This window comes from Moschus berezovskii, chromosome X (assembly GCF_049115385.1).
Source record: "Moschus berezovskii isolate FMDL1 chromosome X, NW_MosBer_1.0, whole genome shotgun sequence".
Classification (NCBI taxonomy): domain Eukaryota; kingdom Metazoa; phylum Chordata; class Mammalia; order Artiodactyla; family Moschidae; genus Moschus; species Moschus berezovskii.
In genome coordinates this window covers 129,997,674-130,016,276 of record NC_142488.1, presented here as the reverse complement: position 1 = coordinate 130,016,276, position 18,603 = coordinate 129,997,674, and the positions used below count along the sequence as shown (strand labels likewise).

The 18,603-nt window shown below is 39.7% G+C and overlaps 1 protein-coding gene across 7 annotated transcripts in view; it reads left to right on the top strand.

Annotated features, from left to right (window-relative positions):
* Positions 1-18,603, top strand: part of ATP11C (ATPase phospholipid transporting 11C (ATP11C blood group)) — a 180,853-nt gene that overhangs the window by 140,042 nt on the left and 22,208 nt on the right. For all 7 annotated transcript variants that reach the window (XM_055438212.2, XM_055438206.2, XM_055438209.2 and 4 more), the window contains 3 exons: positions 669-814; positions 5,211-5,270; positions 15,394-15,521. In XM_055438212.2, coding sequence (XP_055294187.1) covers positions 669-814; positions 5,211-5,270; positions 15,394-15,521 — 334 coding nt within the window. The remainder of the gene's footprint in view (positions 1-668; positions 815-5,210; positions 5,271-15,393; positions 15,522-18,603) is intronic.

Here is an 18,603-nt window from a genome sequence, read left to right as displayed (position 1 = left end):
CCAGGGGATCTCCCCTTCCCTCCAGGGACTGAACCCACATCTCCTGTAGATTCTTTACCACAGAGCCGCCTGAGAAGCCCCCCTGAAATTTGGTGCTGTTCAGAACTATTTGGTGTGGACCAAGTATGCTCATGGGCATTTTGAACAAGAGCAAATTTCAAGGATCTTTGGTGTGAACCAGCTGCTTTATGGACATTTTGGACAGGACTAAGTGTTAGCTAACCACTGCTCAGAGTATCATTCGGTATGAGGACTTAACCATCTCATTACAACTCTTCAGTTTTGAGCTCTTAAACCATAAACCCCAGGTCTCTGAGTTGCTTTAATATAGCATCTAGTCTGGTGCCGGGTATAATTAATCACTTACCAAGTACCTTCAAGATATTTTTCAGATTAAATTTTTTCCTCAGTATAATTTTTGCCTTATCATGATTAAAATAATGATTTCATTAATTGTTTTATGTTTTGTTATAAATAGGTAATTGCCAACTAAATAATTTTACTTTTTATTGATAAATCTTACCGATAAAAGCACTTTTTGCTTAAGAAAACAAAGCTAAACTATTCAATTGAACTGTACTTGTGAGCAAGAAAAACATGGAAGTAACAAATGAGGTCGTTACTTACTCTATAAAAATACTCACCATATAGAGATTGTCTTTTTTTAGGTATTAAAGGCAAAGAAGGTCGCCAAGCATCCAGGAATAGCGATTATTCGGTCCCAAAGTTTAAACATTTAAAGAAACTGTTGTTGGTTCATGGACATCTATATTATGTGAGAATAGCACACCTTGTGCAGTATTTCTTCTATAAGGTATGTGATAAAATATTTGTAATTTATGAGAGTTTAACACAGTGTTGGCTTGGTTGTAGGGGTTTTTTTTTGTTCTTTTTTCATATTTCTTTTAGCGTCTTAGCCTTGAAATTTGTGGTCAGTAAAACAGAGGCGGTCTATTTAATGAATCAGAAACCAGAAATTCCTTTTAATGAAAGAGATTTGAGATGAAAAATTTTAAGTGAACTTTCTTAAAGTATAGTTTAAATATAGTACAGTGTACCCTTTAAATGTTTATAGCTTGATTTTGACAAATGTTTGCATCCATTTAACTACCACCAGAATCAAATATTGACCATCTCTATCACCCCAGAAAGTTCCCTTGTGCTTGTCCAATCTTCTCCACCCCTGCACCAAACAATGACTTAACCCTATTGACATTACTATATGATATATAGTAATATAAATGGTATATAATATATACATTTAGATATAATTTATGCAACATATACATTAGGTTTACCTATTTTAACCGTGTACCAGAACTTGATCTCCTATCCTATATTCTGTTCTGTTTATTTTTTTGAAGTTTTTTCAGTTTTCATTTTGAGATAATTTCATACTTTTTTAAAAGTTGCAAAATTTGTGAAATCTCATATACTCTCTGCTCAGTTTTGCCAACTGTTAGCACCTTAGATAACACACAGCATAGTTACCTAGATCAATAAATTGGTATCAATTAGCACATTATTAACTAGTCTATATACTGTATTGGAATTTTGCTAATGGTCCCACAGATATTTTGTGGTCCATTTCAGGCTCATGCCTGCATTTAAGGATTCTGATCTCCTTAGTCTTCTTTAACCTGGGATAGTTCCTGTCTTTTTTGTCTTTATGATCTTAACATGTTTGAAGAATGCTGGCCATTTAGTTAGTTGAATGTCCCTCAATTTGGGTTTGTCTAATATTTGCCTGTTATTAGATTCAAGTTTGGGCACAATTACCACAGAAGCGCTATTGCAACCTGCTGAGGGCATCATATCAGGACGATGTGTTGTCAGTATGTCCCATTCATGATAATGTCAACTTTGATACATTGATTCAGATGGTGTTTTGAGGATCTCAGGATACCTCAGTTTTGCTTGTGTAATTTTGTTTGAAAAGAGCATTCTCCCACTAAACCAGAAGTTTTATTCTGTGTTGAAATTCATTACCATCATTCATTGTTACTCAGATTGTCACAGACTTGGCGCCCGTGTCCTTTCACCATGTTCCCATCATTAACTTTTTATTTTATTGTGATGACATATAACAAGAGCTCTATCTCCTTAACAGATTATTAAGTGGAAGAATACGGTCCTGTTAAGTATAGCAGATCTCTAGAACTTACTAAAACTTTATACCCATTGCGTATACCCATCCCTGACCATCACCTTTTTTAAGTCTTGTTTGTTTTCTGGTACCACATGATGTTCTAGGCTCCTCTTGTATTTTTTCCTTCCCCAGTCCTGGATTCAGACTTTTCTCCAAGGATCTCTGGTCTTTTTTTTTTTCTTAACAAATGGTATTTAGAAATCTAGATCTGGTGCTCATTGTGCTCAGTGTCATTGGTATCAATATAAACTCAGTATACTTGAACTCAGTTTGTATGGATACCTTTGATTAAAGCCAACACCACAAGGTTCATTCTATCTAACCTTTCCCTTTTCCATATTAGTAACTCCTTTCTTCAGCAGTGAGAAACCTGGTTCTCATTTGCATTATTTATTTATTTGCTAAATCCTCAAGTTTATACTTAAAGTAGTTCCAGAATTGCTAACTCATGTATTCCTGTGGAAACAAGCCTAACTTGAGAAATATGTGTGTGCGCACTTCTGTCTTTAGCTCTTTAGCCTTAGAGTATGTAGTCAAAATACTGTTTCCAAAGTTACCTTTTTTTTTTTCCTTTTCCACCATTTCGGTGTGGTTATGTTATTTATATAGAGTCTATGGGGCCTTGGACTCAGTAACTTAACAGCCTCACGTGGGGATGGATGGTTATTCTCTCTTACCTCCCCCTTGAAGGGGAGCCCATGAAGATTTGGCCATACGTATCTGCCTAGCGTTCTGACCCTGTTCCAGAAGCTTGTTTGCCTCTTTAAGAGTTTGGCCTGCAATTCAAGCAACTGCCACCAGATGGAAGGAACACTCTGTTAAGAAAAACAAAACAAGTATTAAGATGGCTAATGTTTACCAGTGATCAGTAAGTTACATATCCCTGTTCTCAATTTAGCGGATTATTTATGCAGAAACCCTCTGTCTTCATTAGAATCTCTGTGCCCATTGTCACCTTAGTTACTGACTTAGCATGATTCCTTTCTTATGCTGCCTTTCATCCCAAGATGATCTCTAATATGCTTGCCCACTCTGGCTGAGCTAAGATGCCTTCCTTTCTCTTATCTTGCCTTTGCATCTTCCAGTTGTTATTGCTCTGCAGTGACCGGTCTTCCTGCTTTCTGTTTCTCCACTCGGTTACATAATTCAGCCAGGTTAATGTTTAGAAAATGCTACTTTTCAGCTTGTCCTCCAGAAACTTCACTGTCCTTTGTCTAAGAATTAGTCTGGCTTTTAAGGCACCCCACCCCACCCTGTCCTACGTGATATGTTGAAAATACATGTGGTCTTGCCTTGGTTCCTACTATCACCATATCGTATTCATTTTTAACACCTAGTTCAAAGTCTAGCTTCTTTTTTCATTCAATCAACAAATATGCTTGAATGTGTTACCATGTGCCAAGCATTATTTCAGGCCCTTGAGAATTCATAATAGAATAAGACAGGCAAAGTCCTTGTCTTCACGGAACTGTTACTCTAATGGGAGAGTCAGACCTCCCCTTCCCACAAAGCACCCCCATAATCCACACCTAGCACTGTCTCTTCCTCAGAGCACTTCTTTTATATTCATAAAGTACTGTAGAAAGGCGACTGACAGTATTGTGCATTTTGCCAGAATTGATCCATACAAATGAGTGTTGCCCTTCCAGATGATGACCTTGGAGCTCTGACATTCTGGTGCTGTAGGACTTATTCAAAACATGTGTAGCAGTTTTCTTTAGAAATGTCCTCCACAGCTTGCAGTGTATTTACCTAAATATTCTCAGCTGCGGCAAAGGATCCACTGGCTTTTTAAAAACAGCCTCAAGTCTCCCAGAATGGGAAATTAGCTAAGTGAGAATGTGTGACAGAAGGAAAGAGATGGTTTTTTGACATGGCTCAAAAATGGACTATTGAAGGGGCTGCCCAAAGAGAAATCCAGAGACATGTGAGCAAGTGACAGCAGTGCTCAAATACAGTCAAAGCCTATATTGAAGGACAGCACTCATTTGAAAACATTAGTGCTGGTAGTTTTGCCTGAAGACGTTAATTTAATTTTAGTATTTATCCTCTCACCTGGTGGCTTTTACTGCCTTATACATTCTCAGTTTGTATTTTTTTAATGTTTTTCATATTCTCCCAGTTAAGTGATAACTCGCTTAGAAATGAGATGTTTTGTTTTTTTTTGTATCACCCAGTGTCATCTTTAGGCTTCCCTGGTGGCTCAGAGGATAAAGCGTCTGCCTGCAGTGCAGGAGACCTGGATTTGATCCCTGGGTTGGGAAGATCCCCTGGAGAAGGAAATGGCAACCCACTCCAGTATTCTTACCTGGAGAATCCCATGGACAGAAAAGCCTGGCTGGCTACAGTCCACGGGGTCGCAAAGACTTGGACACGACTGAGTGACTTCACTTTCACTTTCAGTGTCATCTTTACTTGTAATAGATGATCAATAATAATAATTGGTTGTTTAATGAGGCAGTAACAAAGGCAATAAACCATTAGTTGATACTTGTTTGTGTCAATATATACTATGATAATTTCCTGACTATTTATTGGCATTAACAGACTTTAAAATGTACACTTAGAGCTTTATGTCAGTCTAGTTTTTGATGATTTTACAAACCCACTTGGCATTTAAGGTGCAGTACCATTAGGTGTTCATATTATATGGAGCTCATTTCTTCTCTAGAACAGCAAGAGGATCTCATAAAGTAAGTGAGGTTATCTTCTGCCTGGGAAGAACAGAAGTTGGTATCAATATGAATGTAATCTATTGTTTTGAATTGTTTCCTTACAACTCGGGAGTAGAAGTTTGTTGCATTGTGACATTAGAAGCATTTAGGACTGCCTATACTATTGAGTACATTGGAGAAGGAAATGGCAACCCACTCCAGTTTTCTTGCCTGGAGAATCCCAGGAATGGGGGAGCCTGGTGGGCTGCTGTCTGTGGGGTCGTACAGTCGAACATGACTGAAGTGACTTAGCAGCAGCAGCATACTGTTAAGTATAGTTTCCTGTTTTAGTTTAGAAAAGTTGATGGAGTGAAACATATTAACCCGTTTCTTCATTTTTTTTCCAGAACCTTTGTTTCATTTTGCCACAATTTTTGTACCAGTTCTTCTGTGGATTCTCACAGCAGGTTGGTTTCCCTAGGTATTTGTTGTAATGTAGTTTATACTTGCTGTTAATAAATTACCTTTTGTGTATTGGGTTGTAGAGATTTAAAGAGGGTATATCCAAAATAAAAGGATTTTTTTCCCCCCTTGGTTCAGCATTTGATCTTCTTGGCCTGGTTTTTGACCAATAGCAAAATTTTATGTCTTTGCTTCAGTAATGGTCTTATTGTTATTTTCTTTTTGAAAGTTATTTGGTACATCCTATTGGAATTGAGATCCTTTAAAAAAAATTTTTTGTCAGTGTATATAATGTTTTCCAATAACTTTAAAATGTTATATTTATATTTCATCAAATAAAATTTTTTATCTTTGCATTTTCTCAAGTTGATTTTCTAGAAGAAAAATATTGATGTTTAAGCTAGCCAAGAAGCAGTAATTCCTGGATAAAGCCTTGGATTAGTTAAAGAATTCTACACTTGTAGCCCTCTGTAGTTTTCTGAACATTTTTCGCATACAGAATGTGCTATATGTTGACTTGATATGTAAGTGGTTGGATGAGCAGGAATGTTTGTAAGTTTCTCTTAACAGCTGAAATACATTTTGCATTGCTTCTAGTGGAAGTATAGCTAACTAAGGAAGCTATAATGCTCAATGACTCAGAAATTTTGTAGTTTATCTATGAGCAATTCAGTGATTTTTACCAAGTTGAGCTGCTGGTAACATCATCACAGGTATTAGAAACTGAGTTTCTATATTTCAAGGCCTGCTGCATTCCTCATGATAAGAAGTGATTTTTTTTCTAATTTCTTGGCAGTATTTTTAGAGAATGTATTCTTTCCAATGGGAAGTGACTGCTATTTTTCTCTTAAACTTGCCTCTTTGCTATATGGTATGCTGTCTCTTATATCAGTTCCATGTCATCAGCCCCATGATGCCTGCTAAGCTGATCACTTTATGAAATAGTCATCTATTTGCTATAGGAAGTGCCATCAGGCTTCTTGTATTAGAAAGTAACAGCATTGGTAACAGTTTTTTAAATTCTGATAGTTATAATTTTCTTGAACATTCACATTGCTGTTGATCAAAATATTTATAATTCCTCACTTCCATGGATGATGAATGCAAGTTTTTAAAAGACATTTTGAATTTTTATAGCAAACTGATAAAAGGAAGCTGGCTTTTAAAACAATGTTGACCAAGCAAAAATTGTATGAAGAAAGAAAAGAATCCTTGAGTTCTGAAACCCTGGGCTATTGGGGGTCTGCTTAGGTTCTCATAGGAGTTGATGTTTGCCTTCCTCAGTTGCTCAACTAGTACGTGAATTCGTTTAACAAACACTTATTGAGTGCCTACTGTGTGCCCTGTTAAGTATTGGGAATGTAACAGTGATCAAAGCTCTTACCCCATGGAGCTTGCAGTACAGTGAGTGATAGGCAGAGAGACAGACAGCAGTCAAACATATTATGCTGGGTACTGATACATCCTCTGAAGAAAAAACAAAACAATAAGTGAATAGGGGATTTATTGACTGGGAAATATAGCTGCTTTTTAGACAACCTGATCTGGGAAGTTTTCTCTGATGAGGTGACATTTGGGCAGAGATTTGGAGGAAATGAGGGAAGAACCTAGGCACACATCTTAGAAAAAGTGTACCAGATAAAAGGAAGGTCTCTTGGTGTCTCAGACGGTAAAGGATCCACCTGCAATGCAGGAGATTCGGGTTCAACCCCCGGGTTAGGAAGATCCCCTGGAGAAGGGAATGGCAACCCACTCCAGTGTCCTTGTCTGGAAAATCCCATGGACAGAGGAGCCTGGTGGGCTACAGTCCATGGGGTTGCAAAGAGTCAGACATGACTGAGTGACTAACATATCTGAGGTAGTGATGTTCGTAGCTTTCATTTTCACTTTGGCCTTGTGCTGCTGGTGAATGCATAGACTGTTATTGCAGATACATGGCTCAGACGGTAAAGTGTGTGCCTGCAATGCGGGACACCTGGGTTCGATCCCTAGGTTGGGAATATCTTCCTGGAGAAGGAAATGGCAACCCACTCCAGTACTCTTGCCTGGAAAATTCCATGGATGGAGGAGGAGCCTGGTAGGCTACAGCCCATGGGGTCGCAAAGAGTCAGACACGACAGCAACTTCACTGGTGGAATACATACAGGTTAATCAGCCTATTTCAGTTTAGGTCTACTTCAGGTGTTCTCTGCAACCTAGGAACTTAGATATGTAGATATGAACTATGGAGAAGGTAGAAATGGCACCAGGATACAGATTTTTTAAACAAAAATCAACTCTTTCTTTAGTAAAGCTGGAATAGACTGGTCTTTTTTCTTCATGAAAAGATACCATTCATAACAGGTTTCACAACAACAGTATTATCAACTAAACCTGTTGTTTGTTTTGAGGACTATTCTGTCTCCTCTGATTATGCATCTAAAAATTATAATTATGTCTGATATACACTCAAAGTACCATAGTGGAACAAAAGTAGATTGATGCTCCTTTTGTTTGAAAAAAATTCAAGACTAAATTACACACCAGTCAATCTGTTTTTTTGGTTTTTTGTTCTTTCAATTTCTAATTAGCAAAAATGGAATGGGTGGTTTTCAATGAGAGTGTAGTGCAGTGTGCCAACAGACTAGATCTCTCCGTTGAGAATTAAAAGAAATCTAACACCTTTTGGGGGGTACTTTTTAGTTCAGTAACATATTTTCTAAACTTAAATCTTTGTATGTGCAAAGTATCTCCATCTTCTTTGTTCAGTTCAGTTCAGTTTAGTCGTTCAGTCATGTCCGACTCTTTGCAACCCCATGGACTGCAGCGCACCAGGCCTCCCTGTCCATCACCAACTCCCGGAGTTTACCCAAACTCATGTCCATTGAGTTGGTGATGCCATCCAACCATCTCATCCTCCGTTGTCCCCTTCAATGCCTGCCCTCAATCTTTCCCAGCATGAGGGTCTTTTCAAATGAGTCAGTTCGTCGCATCAGGTGGCCAAAGTATTGGAGTTTCAGCTTCAACATCAGTCCTTCAATGAACACCCAGGACTGATCTCCTTTAGGATGGACTGGTTGGATCTCCTTGCAGTACAAGGAACTCTCAAGAGTCTTCTCTAACACAACAGTTCAAAAGCATCAATTTTTCGGTGCTCAGCTTTCTTTATAGTCCAGCTCTCACATCCATACATGACTACTGGGAAAACCGTAGCCTTGACTAGACGGACCTTTGTTGGCAAAGTAATGTATCTGCTTTTCAATATGCTGTCTAGGTTGGTAATAACTTTCCTTCCAAGGAGTAAGCGTCTTTTAATTTCATGACTGCAGTCACCAACTGCAGTGATTTTGGAGCCCCCAAAATTAAAGTCTGCCACTGTTTCCCCATCTATTTGCCATGAAGTGATGGGACCAGATGCCATGATCTTAGTTTTCTGAATGTTGAGCTTTAAGCCAACTTTTTCACTCTCCTCTTTCACTTTCAAGAGGCTCTTTAGTTCCTCTTCACTTTCTGCCATAAGGGTGGTGTCATCTGCATATCTGAGGTTATTGATATTTCTCCCAGCAATCTTGACTCCAGCTTGTGCTTCCTCCAGCCTAGCATTTCTCATGATATACTCTGCATATAAGTTAAAAAAGCAGGATGACAATATACAGCCTTGACATATGCCTTTTCTGGAACCAGTCTGTTGTTCCATGTCCAGTTCTAATTGTTGCTTCCTGACCTCCATATAGATTTCTCAAGAGGCAAGTCAGGAGGTCTGGTATTCCCATCTCTTTCAGAATTTTCCATAGTTTGTTGTGATCCACACAGTCAAAGGCTTTGGCATAGTCAATAAAGCAGAAATAGATGTTTTTCTGGAACTTTCTTGCTTTTTCAGTGATCCAGCAGATATTGGCAATTTGATCCCTGGTTCCTCTGCCTTTTCTAAAACCAGCTTGAACATCTGGAAGTTCACGGTTCATGTATTGCTGAAGCCTGGCTTGGAGAATTTTGAGCATGGATTTACTAGCATGTGAGATGAGTGCAGTTGTGCGGTAGTTTGAGCATTCTTTGGTATTGCCTTTCTTTGTGATTGCACTGAAAACTGACGTTTTCCAGACCTATGGCCACTGCTGAGTTTTCCAAATTTGCTGGCATATTGAGTGCAGCACTTTCACAGCATCATCTTTTAGGATTTGAAAAAAATCAACTGGAATTCCATCACCTCCACTACCTTTGTTTGTAGTGATGCTTCCTAAGGCCCACTTAACTTCAGATTCCAGGATGTCTGGCTCTAGGTGAATGATCACACCATTGTGATTATCTGAGTCATGAAGATCTTTGTACAGTTCTTCTGTGTATTCTTGCCACCTCTTCTTAATATCTTCTGCTTCTGTTAAGTCCATACCATTTCTGTCCTTTATTGAGCCCATCTTTGTATGAAATGTTCTCTTGGTATCGCTAGTTTTCTTGAAGAGATCTCTAGTCTTTCCCATTCTATTGTTTTCCTCTATTTCTTTGCACTGATCACTAAGGAAGGCTTTCTTATCTCTCCTTGCTATTCTTTGGAACTCTGCATTCAAATGGGTATATCTTTCCTTTTCTCATTTGCTTTTCGCTTTTCTTCTTTTCACAGCTATTTGTAAGGCCTCCCCAGACAGCCATTTTGCTTTTTTGCATTTCTTTTTCTTGAAAATGGTCTTCCTCCCTGTCTCCTCTACAGTGTCACGTACCTCCGTCCATAGTTCATCAGGCATTCGGTCTATCAGATCTAGTCCCTTAAATATATTTCTCACTTCCACTGTATAATCATAAGGGATTTGACTTAGGTCACACCTGAATAGTTGAGTGGTTTTCCCCCACTTTCTTCAGTTTAAGTGTGAATTAGGCAATAAAGAGTTTATAATCTCAGCCACAGTCAGCTCCCGGTCTTATTTTTGCTGACTGTATAGAGCTTCTCCATCTTTGGCTGCAAAGAATATAATCAGTCTGATTTCGGTGTTGGCCATCTGGTGATGTCCATATGTAGAGTCTTCTCTTGTGTTGTTGGAAGAGCGTGTTTACTGTGACCAGTGCATTCTCTTGGCAAAACTCTATTAGCCTTCGCCCTGCTTCATTCTGTACTCCAAGGCCAAATTTGCCTGTTACTCCAGGTGTTTTTTGACTTCCTACTTTTGCATTGCAATCCCCTATAATGAAAAGGACATCTTTTTTGGGTGTTAGTTCTAAAAGGTCTTGTAGGTCTTCATAGAACGGTTCAACTTCAGCTTCTTCAGTATTACTGGTTGGGACATAGACTTTGATTACTGTGATATTGAATGGTTTGCCTGGAAACAAACAGAGATTATTCTGTTGTTTTTGAGATTGCATCCAAGTACTGCATTTTGGACTCTTTTGTTGACTATAATGGCTACTCCATTTCTTCTAAGGGATTCCTGCCCACAGTAGTAGATATAATGGTCATCCGAGTTAAATTCACCCATTCCAGTTCATTTTAGTTCACTGATTCCTAAAATGTCAACGTTCACTCTTGCCATCTCCTATTTGACCACTTCCATAGGATCATGGATAAAGCAAGAGAGTTCCAGAAAAACACCTATTTCTGCTTCATTGACTGTGCCAAAGCCTTTGACGGTGTGGATCACAATAAACTGTGGAAAATTCTGAAAGAGACGGGAATACCAGACCACCTGACTTTCCTTTTGAGAAACCTGTATGCAGGTCAGGAAGCAACAGTCAGAACTGTACATGGAACAACAGACTGGTTCCAAATAGGAAAGGAGTACGTCAAGGCTGTATATTGTCACCCTGCTTATTTAACTTATATGCAGAGTACATCATGAGGAACACTGGGCTGGAAGAAGCACAAGCTGGAATCTAGATTGCCGGGAGAAATATCAATAACCTCAGATATGCAGATGACACCACCCTTATGGCAGAAAGTGAAGAGGAACTCAAAAGCCTCTTGATGAAAATGAAAGAGGAGAGTGAAAAGGTTGGCTTGAAGCTCAACATTCAGAAAACAAAGATCATGGCATCTGGTCCCATCACTTCATGGGAAATGGATGGGAAACAGTGGAAACAGTGTCAGAGTTTATTTTTGGGGGCTCCAAAATCACGGCAGATGCTGATTGCAGCCATGAAATTAAAAGATGCTTACTCCTTGGAAGGAAAGTTATGACCAACCTAGATAGTATATTAAAAAGCAGAGACATTACTTTGCCAACCAAGGTCCGTCTAGTCAAGGCTATGGTTTTTCCAGTGGTCATGTATGGATGTGAGAGTTGGACTGTGAAGAAAGCTGATCGCCGAAGAATTGATGCTTTTGAACTGTTGTGTTGGAGAAGACTCTTGAGAGTTCCTTGTACTGCAAGTAGATCCAACCAGTCCATTCTAAAGGAGATCAATCCTGGGTGTTCATTGGAAGGACTGATGCTAAAGCTGAAACTCCAATACTTTGGCCACCTCATGCGACAAGTTGACTCACTGGAAAAGAGTCTGATGCTAGGAAAGGTTGGGGGCTAGAGAAGAAGGGGATGACAGAGAATGAGATGGCTGGATGGCATCACCGACTCTGTGGACATGAGTTTGAGTGAACTCCGGGAGTTGGTGATGGACAGGGAGGCATGGCGTGCAGTGATTCATGGGGTCGCGGAAGTCGGACATGACTGAGCGACTGAACTGAACTGAATTTGCCTTGATTCATGGACCTAACATTCCGTGCCCCTATGCAATATTGCTCTTACAGCATTGGACCTTGCTTCTATCACCAGTCACATCCACAACTGGCCGTTGTTTTTGCTTTGGCTCCGTCCCTTCATTCTTTCTGGAGTTATTTCTCCACTAATCTCCAGTAGCATATTGGGCACCTACCAACCTGGGGAGTTCCTCTTTTAGTGTCCCATCTTTTTGCCTTTTCATATTGTTCATGGGGTTCTCAAGGCAAGAATACTGAAGTGGTTCGCCATTCCCTTCTCCAGTGGATCAAATTTTGTCTCCGTCTTCCATGTAGAATGTATTTTTAAGTTCATTGGAAAATTTGCATGCATTATCTCTTGCTTTGTGTCTGCTTCAGGCGAGAAGTGTGGTCCCCTCCTCTAGGCTCTCCCAGCTCCCTATACAGTCACCACACTGTCTCCCCCTCTACCTTTGATCTTAGCCAAAAGGTCAAGAAGCAATTGCTTCCCTCTCTAGAATTCGAACTCTTTGCAGACAGGGCATGGTATCTTCTCTGTTCTCAGTATTTCACACTTGGTAAACGCTCAGTAAATTTTTTTTCCCCAGCAAATGTTTTTGATGTCAATTAATGAATGAACTGATGCTCTAGTCAAGTCATTACCAGTCTTTTAGAATCAACATCCACTATGATAGTAATTGTATCTTATTAGACATTGATTAAAAAATGTATATTTCAGTTAATTTGTGTCACATTTAAATTTAAATGCATTTTATTAATCAGAAACATTTTGTATGTGTAAAAGATATATGTGAATATGGGATATTGTCTATTCAGGTCATAGGTAATAGTTATATTAAAACATGTAGTACTGTGTAGAAATTACTGAACTCAGTAAATATTTTCATCAAAACAAGGTTTATTATAAACACCTTAATATTTTTTCAGTAAAGGAATATATATAATGTCAGATCAGTCCTATACAAATACGTTATAACTTCCAATCTCTAGTCATTCATTCATCCAGTTTTGTTGAATGCTTCCTGCAAGCCAAGTTCTGTTCTAGGAATTCAAGATTTTCAAAGCCAGGAGAACACTTGCAGTTCATCAAACTAGGTTTATTAGACAATACAACAGAAAGAATGTACACATGAGGAACAATGGAGCCTCTTAGAGTGTTAGAAAAGTCTTGTAAGATTTGGGCTTGAGTTAGGTGATTTGGAGAAGGGTTTAGGCAAGCCACTCCAGTACTCTTGCCTAGAAAATTCCATGGATGGAGGAGCCTGGTATAGGCTGCAGTCCATGGGGTCACTAAGGGTCGGACACGACTGAGCGACTTCACTTTCACTTTTCACTTTCACACATTGGAGAAGGAAATGGCAACCCACTCCAATGTTCTTGCCTGGAGAATCCCAGGGATGGGGGAGCCTGGTGGGCTTCTGTCTATGGGGTCACACAGAGTCGGACACGACTGAAGTGACTTAGCAGCAGGGCCTTGCTGGCTGCTGTTAGCAAATAAGATTAATTTTATGACTGGGCATGTTAGTAAATCTTGTCCAGGAAGCTAACATGTCATTGGTCAAGAAGTAGTAGTCATCCAGATTAGCCAGAACATAGATGTTGGTCATTATTGTGATCTGGACAATGTTTATATTGTGTCTATGTTCAGAAGTGGTTATGGAGTGATCATGTTTTTGTCTCCATCCATCACAGTCACAGTGGCCTTGTTTGATCTTGCTGTTTTGTGAAATTGTTTGTGTTCTACAGAGCACCAGTGCCTAGCTGTGAGTGCCAGGCCAACTCTTGGATGTCCGGGGCTTCTTTGCTTTTCTTAAGCTACAGCTGTCAATAAGTAAAAATCCCTGCCCACACAGAGCTTAAATTCTAGTGTGAAGAGAGATACAGTAAATATAATAAATTTATCGTGTAAATTAAAAGGTGATTAGTACTATAAGAGGGGAAAAACAGGGTGGAGGAAATGTGTTCGAGAGAGAGGACATGGCAAGTTAAATCAAGATTGGTCTGACTGAGAAGGTGACAGACAGGTAAAGAGAAGCCAGATTAAGGGGGACTTTACAGCCCCACCATTGTAGAAACTTCTTTACTTTTAGAGAGAAAGGAATCCACTGGAGAGTTTGAACAGAACAATGATTTGACTTCACTTATTTTCTAGGAGAGCTGCTCGGGTAGTTGTGTTGAGAATAGGCTACAGGTCAAAGGGAGAAGAAGCAGGGAGATCCAACTAAAGGCTTGCATTATGTTCAGAGTGGAGGGGCTAAGAAGTAATGTGGTTCTGAATGTATTTAAAAGTGGAACCAGTAAACACTTCTTCATAGATTGGATAGGGATTATGAAAAAGAGAAGAGTCAAGGATAGATCGAAGATTTCAGTTGTGGTTGATCAAAAAAATTTAGTTGCCCTTTCCAGAGATGAGGAAGACTTCAAGAGAAGCAGATTTCAGGTGAGACAAGTCAGGATTTCAGTCCTGGACATAAGTTTGAAAGATACTGGACACTCAGGAGGAGGTATTGAGTGGGCTTTGGTCATATGGAACAGGTCTTGGCTACATAGAGGAATTTTCAATGAATGGGTTGTATTAAAACCACAGGACTGTATGAGGTCAGCTAGAGAGCGAGTATAAAGTTCCAGACATGGAGTGCTGGAACATGCCAACACAGAGGGCTCAGGAAGAAGAGGAGCCTGAGAAGGAATGGCTAATGATGTAGAAAGAGAATCACTCAATTCAAAAAAATGTCTTGAGCAAGTAAGCAGTACCAGGCACCAAGGTAGATACTAGGGTTGCAAACATTGTGGGGCCACTTACTGAAGTAGGGAACATGGGAGAAAGCGGATTTAAAGGGAATGAGTGCGTTTGCTTTTAGACATTGTGAATTGCAGGTTGTCCTATGGGACAACAGCAGGAAGTTTGGTCTGGAGCCTACGGAATTCAGGGCAAGAAAGAGTCATGACCATGTGAATATATTTAGCTTTGATTTTTGTGACTATATTTATTTAATCCTTAGTAAATGGCCACATTCAATATCATAAATACAGTCTATAGAGGGTCATAGTGGTATTTAAAAGCATGTAAAATATTAACCAAAAAAACTGTGACACAGGCTGGCTGCTGCTTATATTTAGTTTACCTAAGGAGTTCCTCTCTTATACTTAATTGGTCTTCATTCACTGAAAATTTTTTTAAAAGTTCTTGGTTAGTATCTGTTAGAAATAGAGTTTATAGCATGTAAACATTCTGATTAAGATCCTATTTTTAAAAGGAGGGTATATTAATATGCTGCATTACAATATGTTAGTTTCTTTTCTGTACTCATCAGAGTGACCTTATTTACAAAACCTTTTTTTTTGCTGTCACACACAGTGTGAAAGGAAACTGTTTTGTTTTAGCTTGTGATTTTTCTAGACATTTAAATATCCTCTGGCAGATGATTGTTCCAGTACATTTATTTCTCTTTTGTGGTTTGTCATTACAGCCACTGTATGATGCTGCTTACCTTACAATGTACAACATCTGCTTCACATCCTTGCCCATCCTGGCCTACAGTCTACTGGAACAGCACATCAATATTGACACATTGACCTCAGATCCCCGATTATACATGTAAGTTGAACATATGTAAGGTAAAATCCCCTCAGACATTCAAAATTGTGGGTTTCATTTTATCTGCAGGTCAGGACACAGAACTTCCCTCCTGGTTTGATTACATGGTTCTGTTCTGAATTTTTAGCTGGAAAATGACTTGTCCTAGGTATATGTCTTATACTTGGATGGGTGCAAATTATTTAGTTCAGAATCAGTAGTTCCTACCTTAAACTTTGCCTACATTGTCATAGAGTTCTAGAGTCTTAGATGAAGACAGACTAGTTTTAACTACCTGCCACCCCCTCACCTGCCACATGATGTGAAGAGCTGACTCACTGGAAAAGACCCTGATGCTGGGAAAAGATTGAAGACAGGAAGAGAAGGGGACAACAGAGGAGGAGATGGTTGGATGGCATCACCGACTCAATGGACATAAGTTTGGGCAAACTCCGGGAGATAGTGAAGGACAGGGAAATGTGCTGCAGTCCATGGAGTCGCAAAGAGTTAGACATGACTTAGCAACAGAACAACCCCCTCACCCAAAGATATAATAGATTGAACTGACAATGTTATGTTAGACTTTCTTTTGTAAACTGCACCTGAAACATAGCCTCCCTGCCTTGTTAGCTCCCATTCTAAAATGACATTGTTGCAGAAAACAATTCATCAAGCCTTTATATTCATGTTGTGTTGGTTGAAAATAGTTGTTTTTCTCTTGGATGGGTACTTGGCACTAGCCCCAGTTGCTTAACCTTTGATTAAATTGGATTTTTGTAAGTGAAGCCTACAGCTAAGGATAAAGATGTTAATTTACTGCAGATTGTAAGCATTATTGAATAGTGGGTAGCAAGTGCAATAGAGAGAGTTGAGTAAGGTTAATTTGTGCAAAGTGAGGGTGTATGACTCATAAAACTCACAATTAGGAATTGTTAGACTTAACCAGAGTTATAAAATTTGTTCTCATTTTAAAGATATTTATTATGAAAAATTTAAAACATGCACAGAAGTAGCAACAATATTATTTATATAGTGAACTTCCCTGTCCTCTCCACTCAGCTTGAATATCAACTCATGACCAATCCTACTTCATTAATAACCTTGTCTTTTCTATCAAGGACTTATTTTAAAGCAAATATCGATCATTATACAAAATAGTTATTTCAGTACACTACCATACCTAAAAATTTAACAAGTCCACTATATTGTCAAATATCCAATCAACGCTCAGGTTTTTCCAGTTGACTCATGTCTTCTTGCTGCTGCTGCTGCTGCTGCTGCTGCTAAGTCACTTCAGTCGTGTCCAACTCTGTGCGACCCCATTGACGGCAGCCCACCAGGCTCCGCCGTCCCTGGGTTATAACATGCTTATTTGAAACTGTATATAAGGCCCATATACTGCAGTTGGTTAATAGGCTTCTGAGACTCTCTTAATCTGTAGGTTATTTTGACAATTTATTTGTTAACGAAACCTGATCACTTACCTTGTAGAGTTTCCCTCAGTCTGGTATTTGCTGATTGTTTCCTCATGGAGTTAATGTGTTCTGCTCTAGTATTTCTTGCAAAGGGTATAGTTTGATCAACAGAAGAATCATAGCACCCTTGGTAGAAATCTTCCATAGCATGAGCTCTCATACCCTCTTGTTTAAATAAATGAAGACTCAAGGCCCAGAAATGACTTGCCTAATGATAGAGGGTATAATGAGAGGCCAGGGCAGGATCCGATTTCCCTCCTCCTGATGACCAGGCCTGTGCTCCTTTCCACAGGCTGGTGGTTTTCAAATCTTGAGCAACAGTGTTCTGTCTTCAGACAACAACTAAAGTGAAGTCCAGTAGTGCAGTGACTCTGGTGGAAGACTGATTTGGGTGGCAAGGAGCAGAATGCCTCTTGTTAAGTGCCACCAAAAGCTGTAGATCAGCTTTGCCCTGATCTCAGCTCTGCCCTTGCCAAAGTCACTTGACTGAGATGGACCTCAGTTTCCTCTTAAGTAACAACAGATCTAATCACAGTGTTTGGGGGAGGATTAAATGAGTGACTACATGGAAAAACTTACAGTGGTGCCTGTATGCGTGCTCAGTCTCTCAGTCGTGTCCGACTCTTTGTGACCCAATGGGCTCTAATTCACCAGGCACCTGTGTCCATGGGATTTTCCAGGCAAGAATACTGGAGTGAATTGCCATGCCCTCGTCCAGGGGATCGTCCTGACCCGGAGATCAAACCCAAGTCTACTGCATTGCAAGCAGATTCATTACCACTGAGCCACCGGGGAAGCCCACAGTGGTGCACATAGTAAATTTTCAGTGTGCTTAGTCACTCAGTCCAGTCCTACTTTTTGCGACCCCATGGACTGTAGCCCACCAGGCTCCCATATCCCTGAGTATTCTTCAGGCAAGAATACTGGAGTGGGTTGCCATGCCAAAATTTTCAATAGATGGGAGCTGTATAATCTTACTGTTATATTAATAACACCCTTCTCCACATAACTTCAGGGCTATGCTGAGCAATTTTGCACATTAAGAATGTTGAAAACTTGAAGCAAGCTATTGAGTACAAATTCTTGTAAGGGTTTCTATGAGATTTTAGTTACAACACACGGGTGTAACATGATTTTTTTATTATTATTTATGGCTGTGCTGGGTGTTCATTGATGCATGCGGGACTTTCAGTAGTTATGGCAAGCAGGGGCTACTCTCTAGTTGTGGAATGCATGGGCTTCTCATTGAGGTGGCTTCTCTTAGGGAGCACACGCTCAATAGTTGTGGCTCATGGGCTTAGTTGCTCCTGAATCTTCCTGGATCATGGATTGAACCCATGTCTCCTGCATTGGCAGGTGGATTCTTTACCACTGAGCCACCAGGGAAACCTCGTCATGAATTTTAAACAGTTTTGCATAGAGGGTATAGTTGCCACATCTGATGGAGAAATAAAAGCCAGGGCATACCTATCATATAGCCCAAAAGGCGGCTTCCTGCCTGCCTGCCCTGATGAGACACTGCTCTCAGCCTGTCATTGTGTTGGAGATTGCTCCATTGCTCTGAGCATTCCTTTGTAAACAGGAAGCTCCAGTCTTCATATGTGACTGTCTCCACATTTGTACAACTT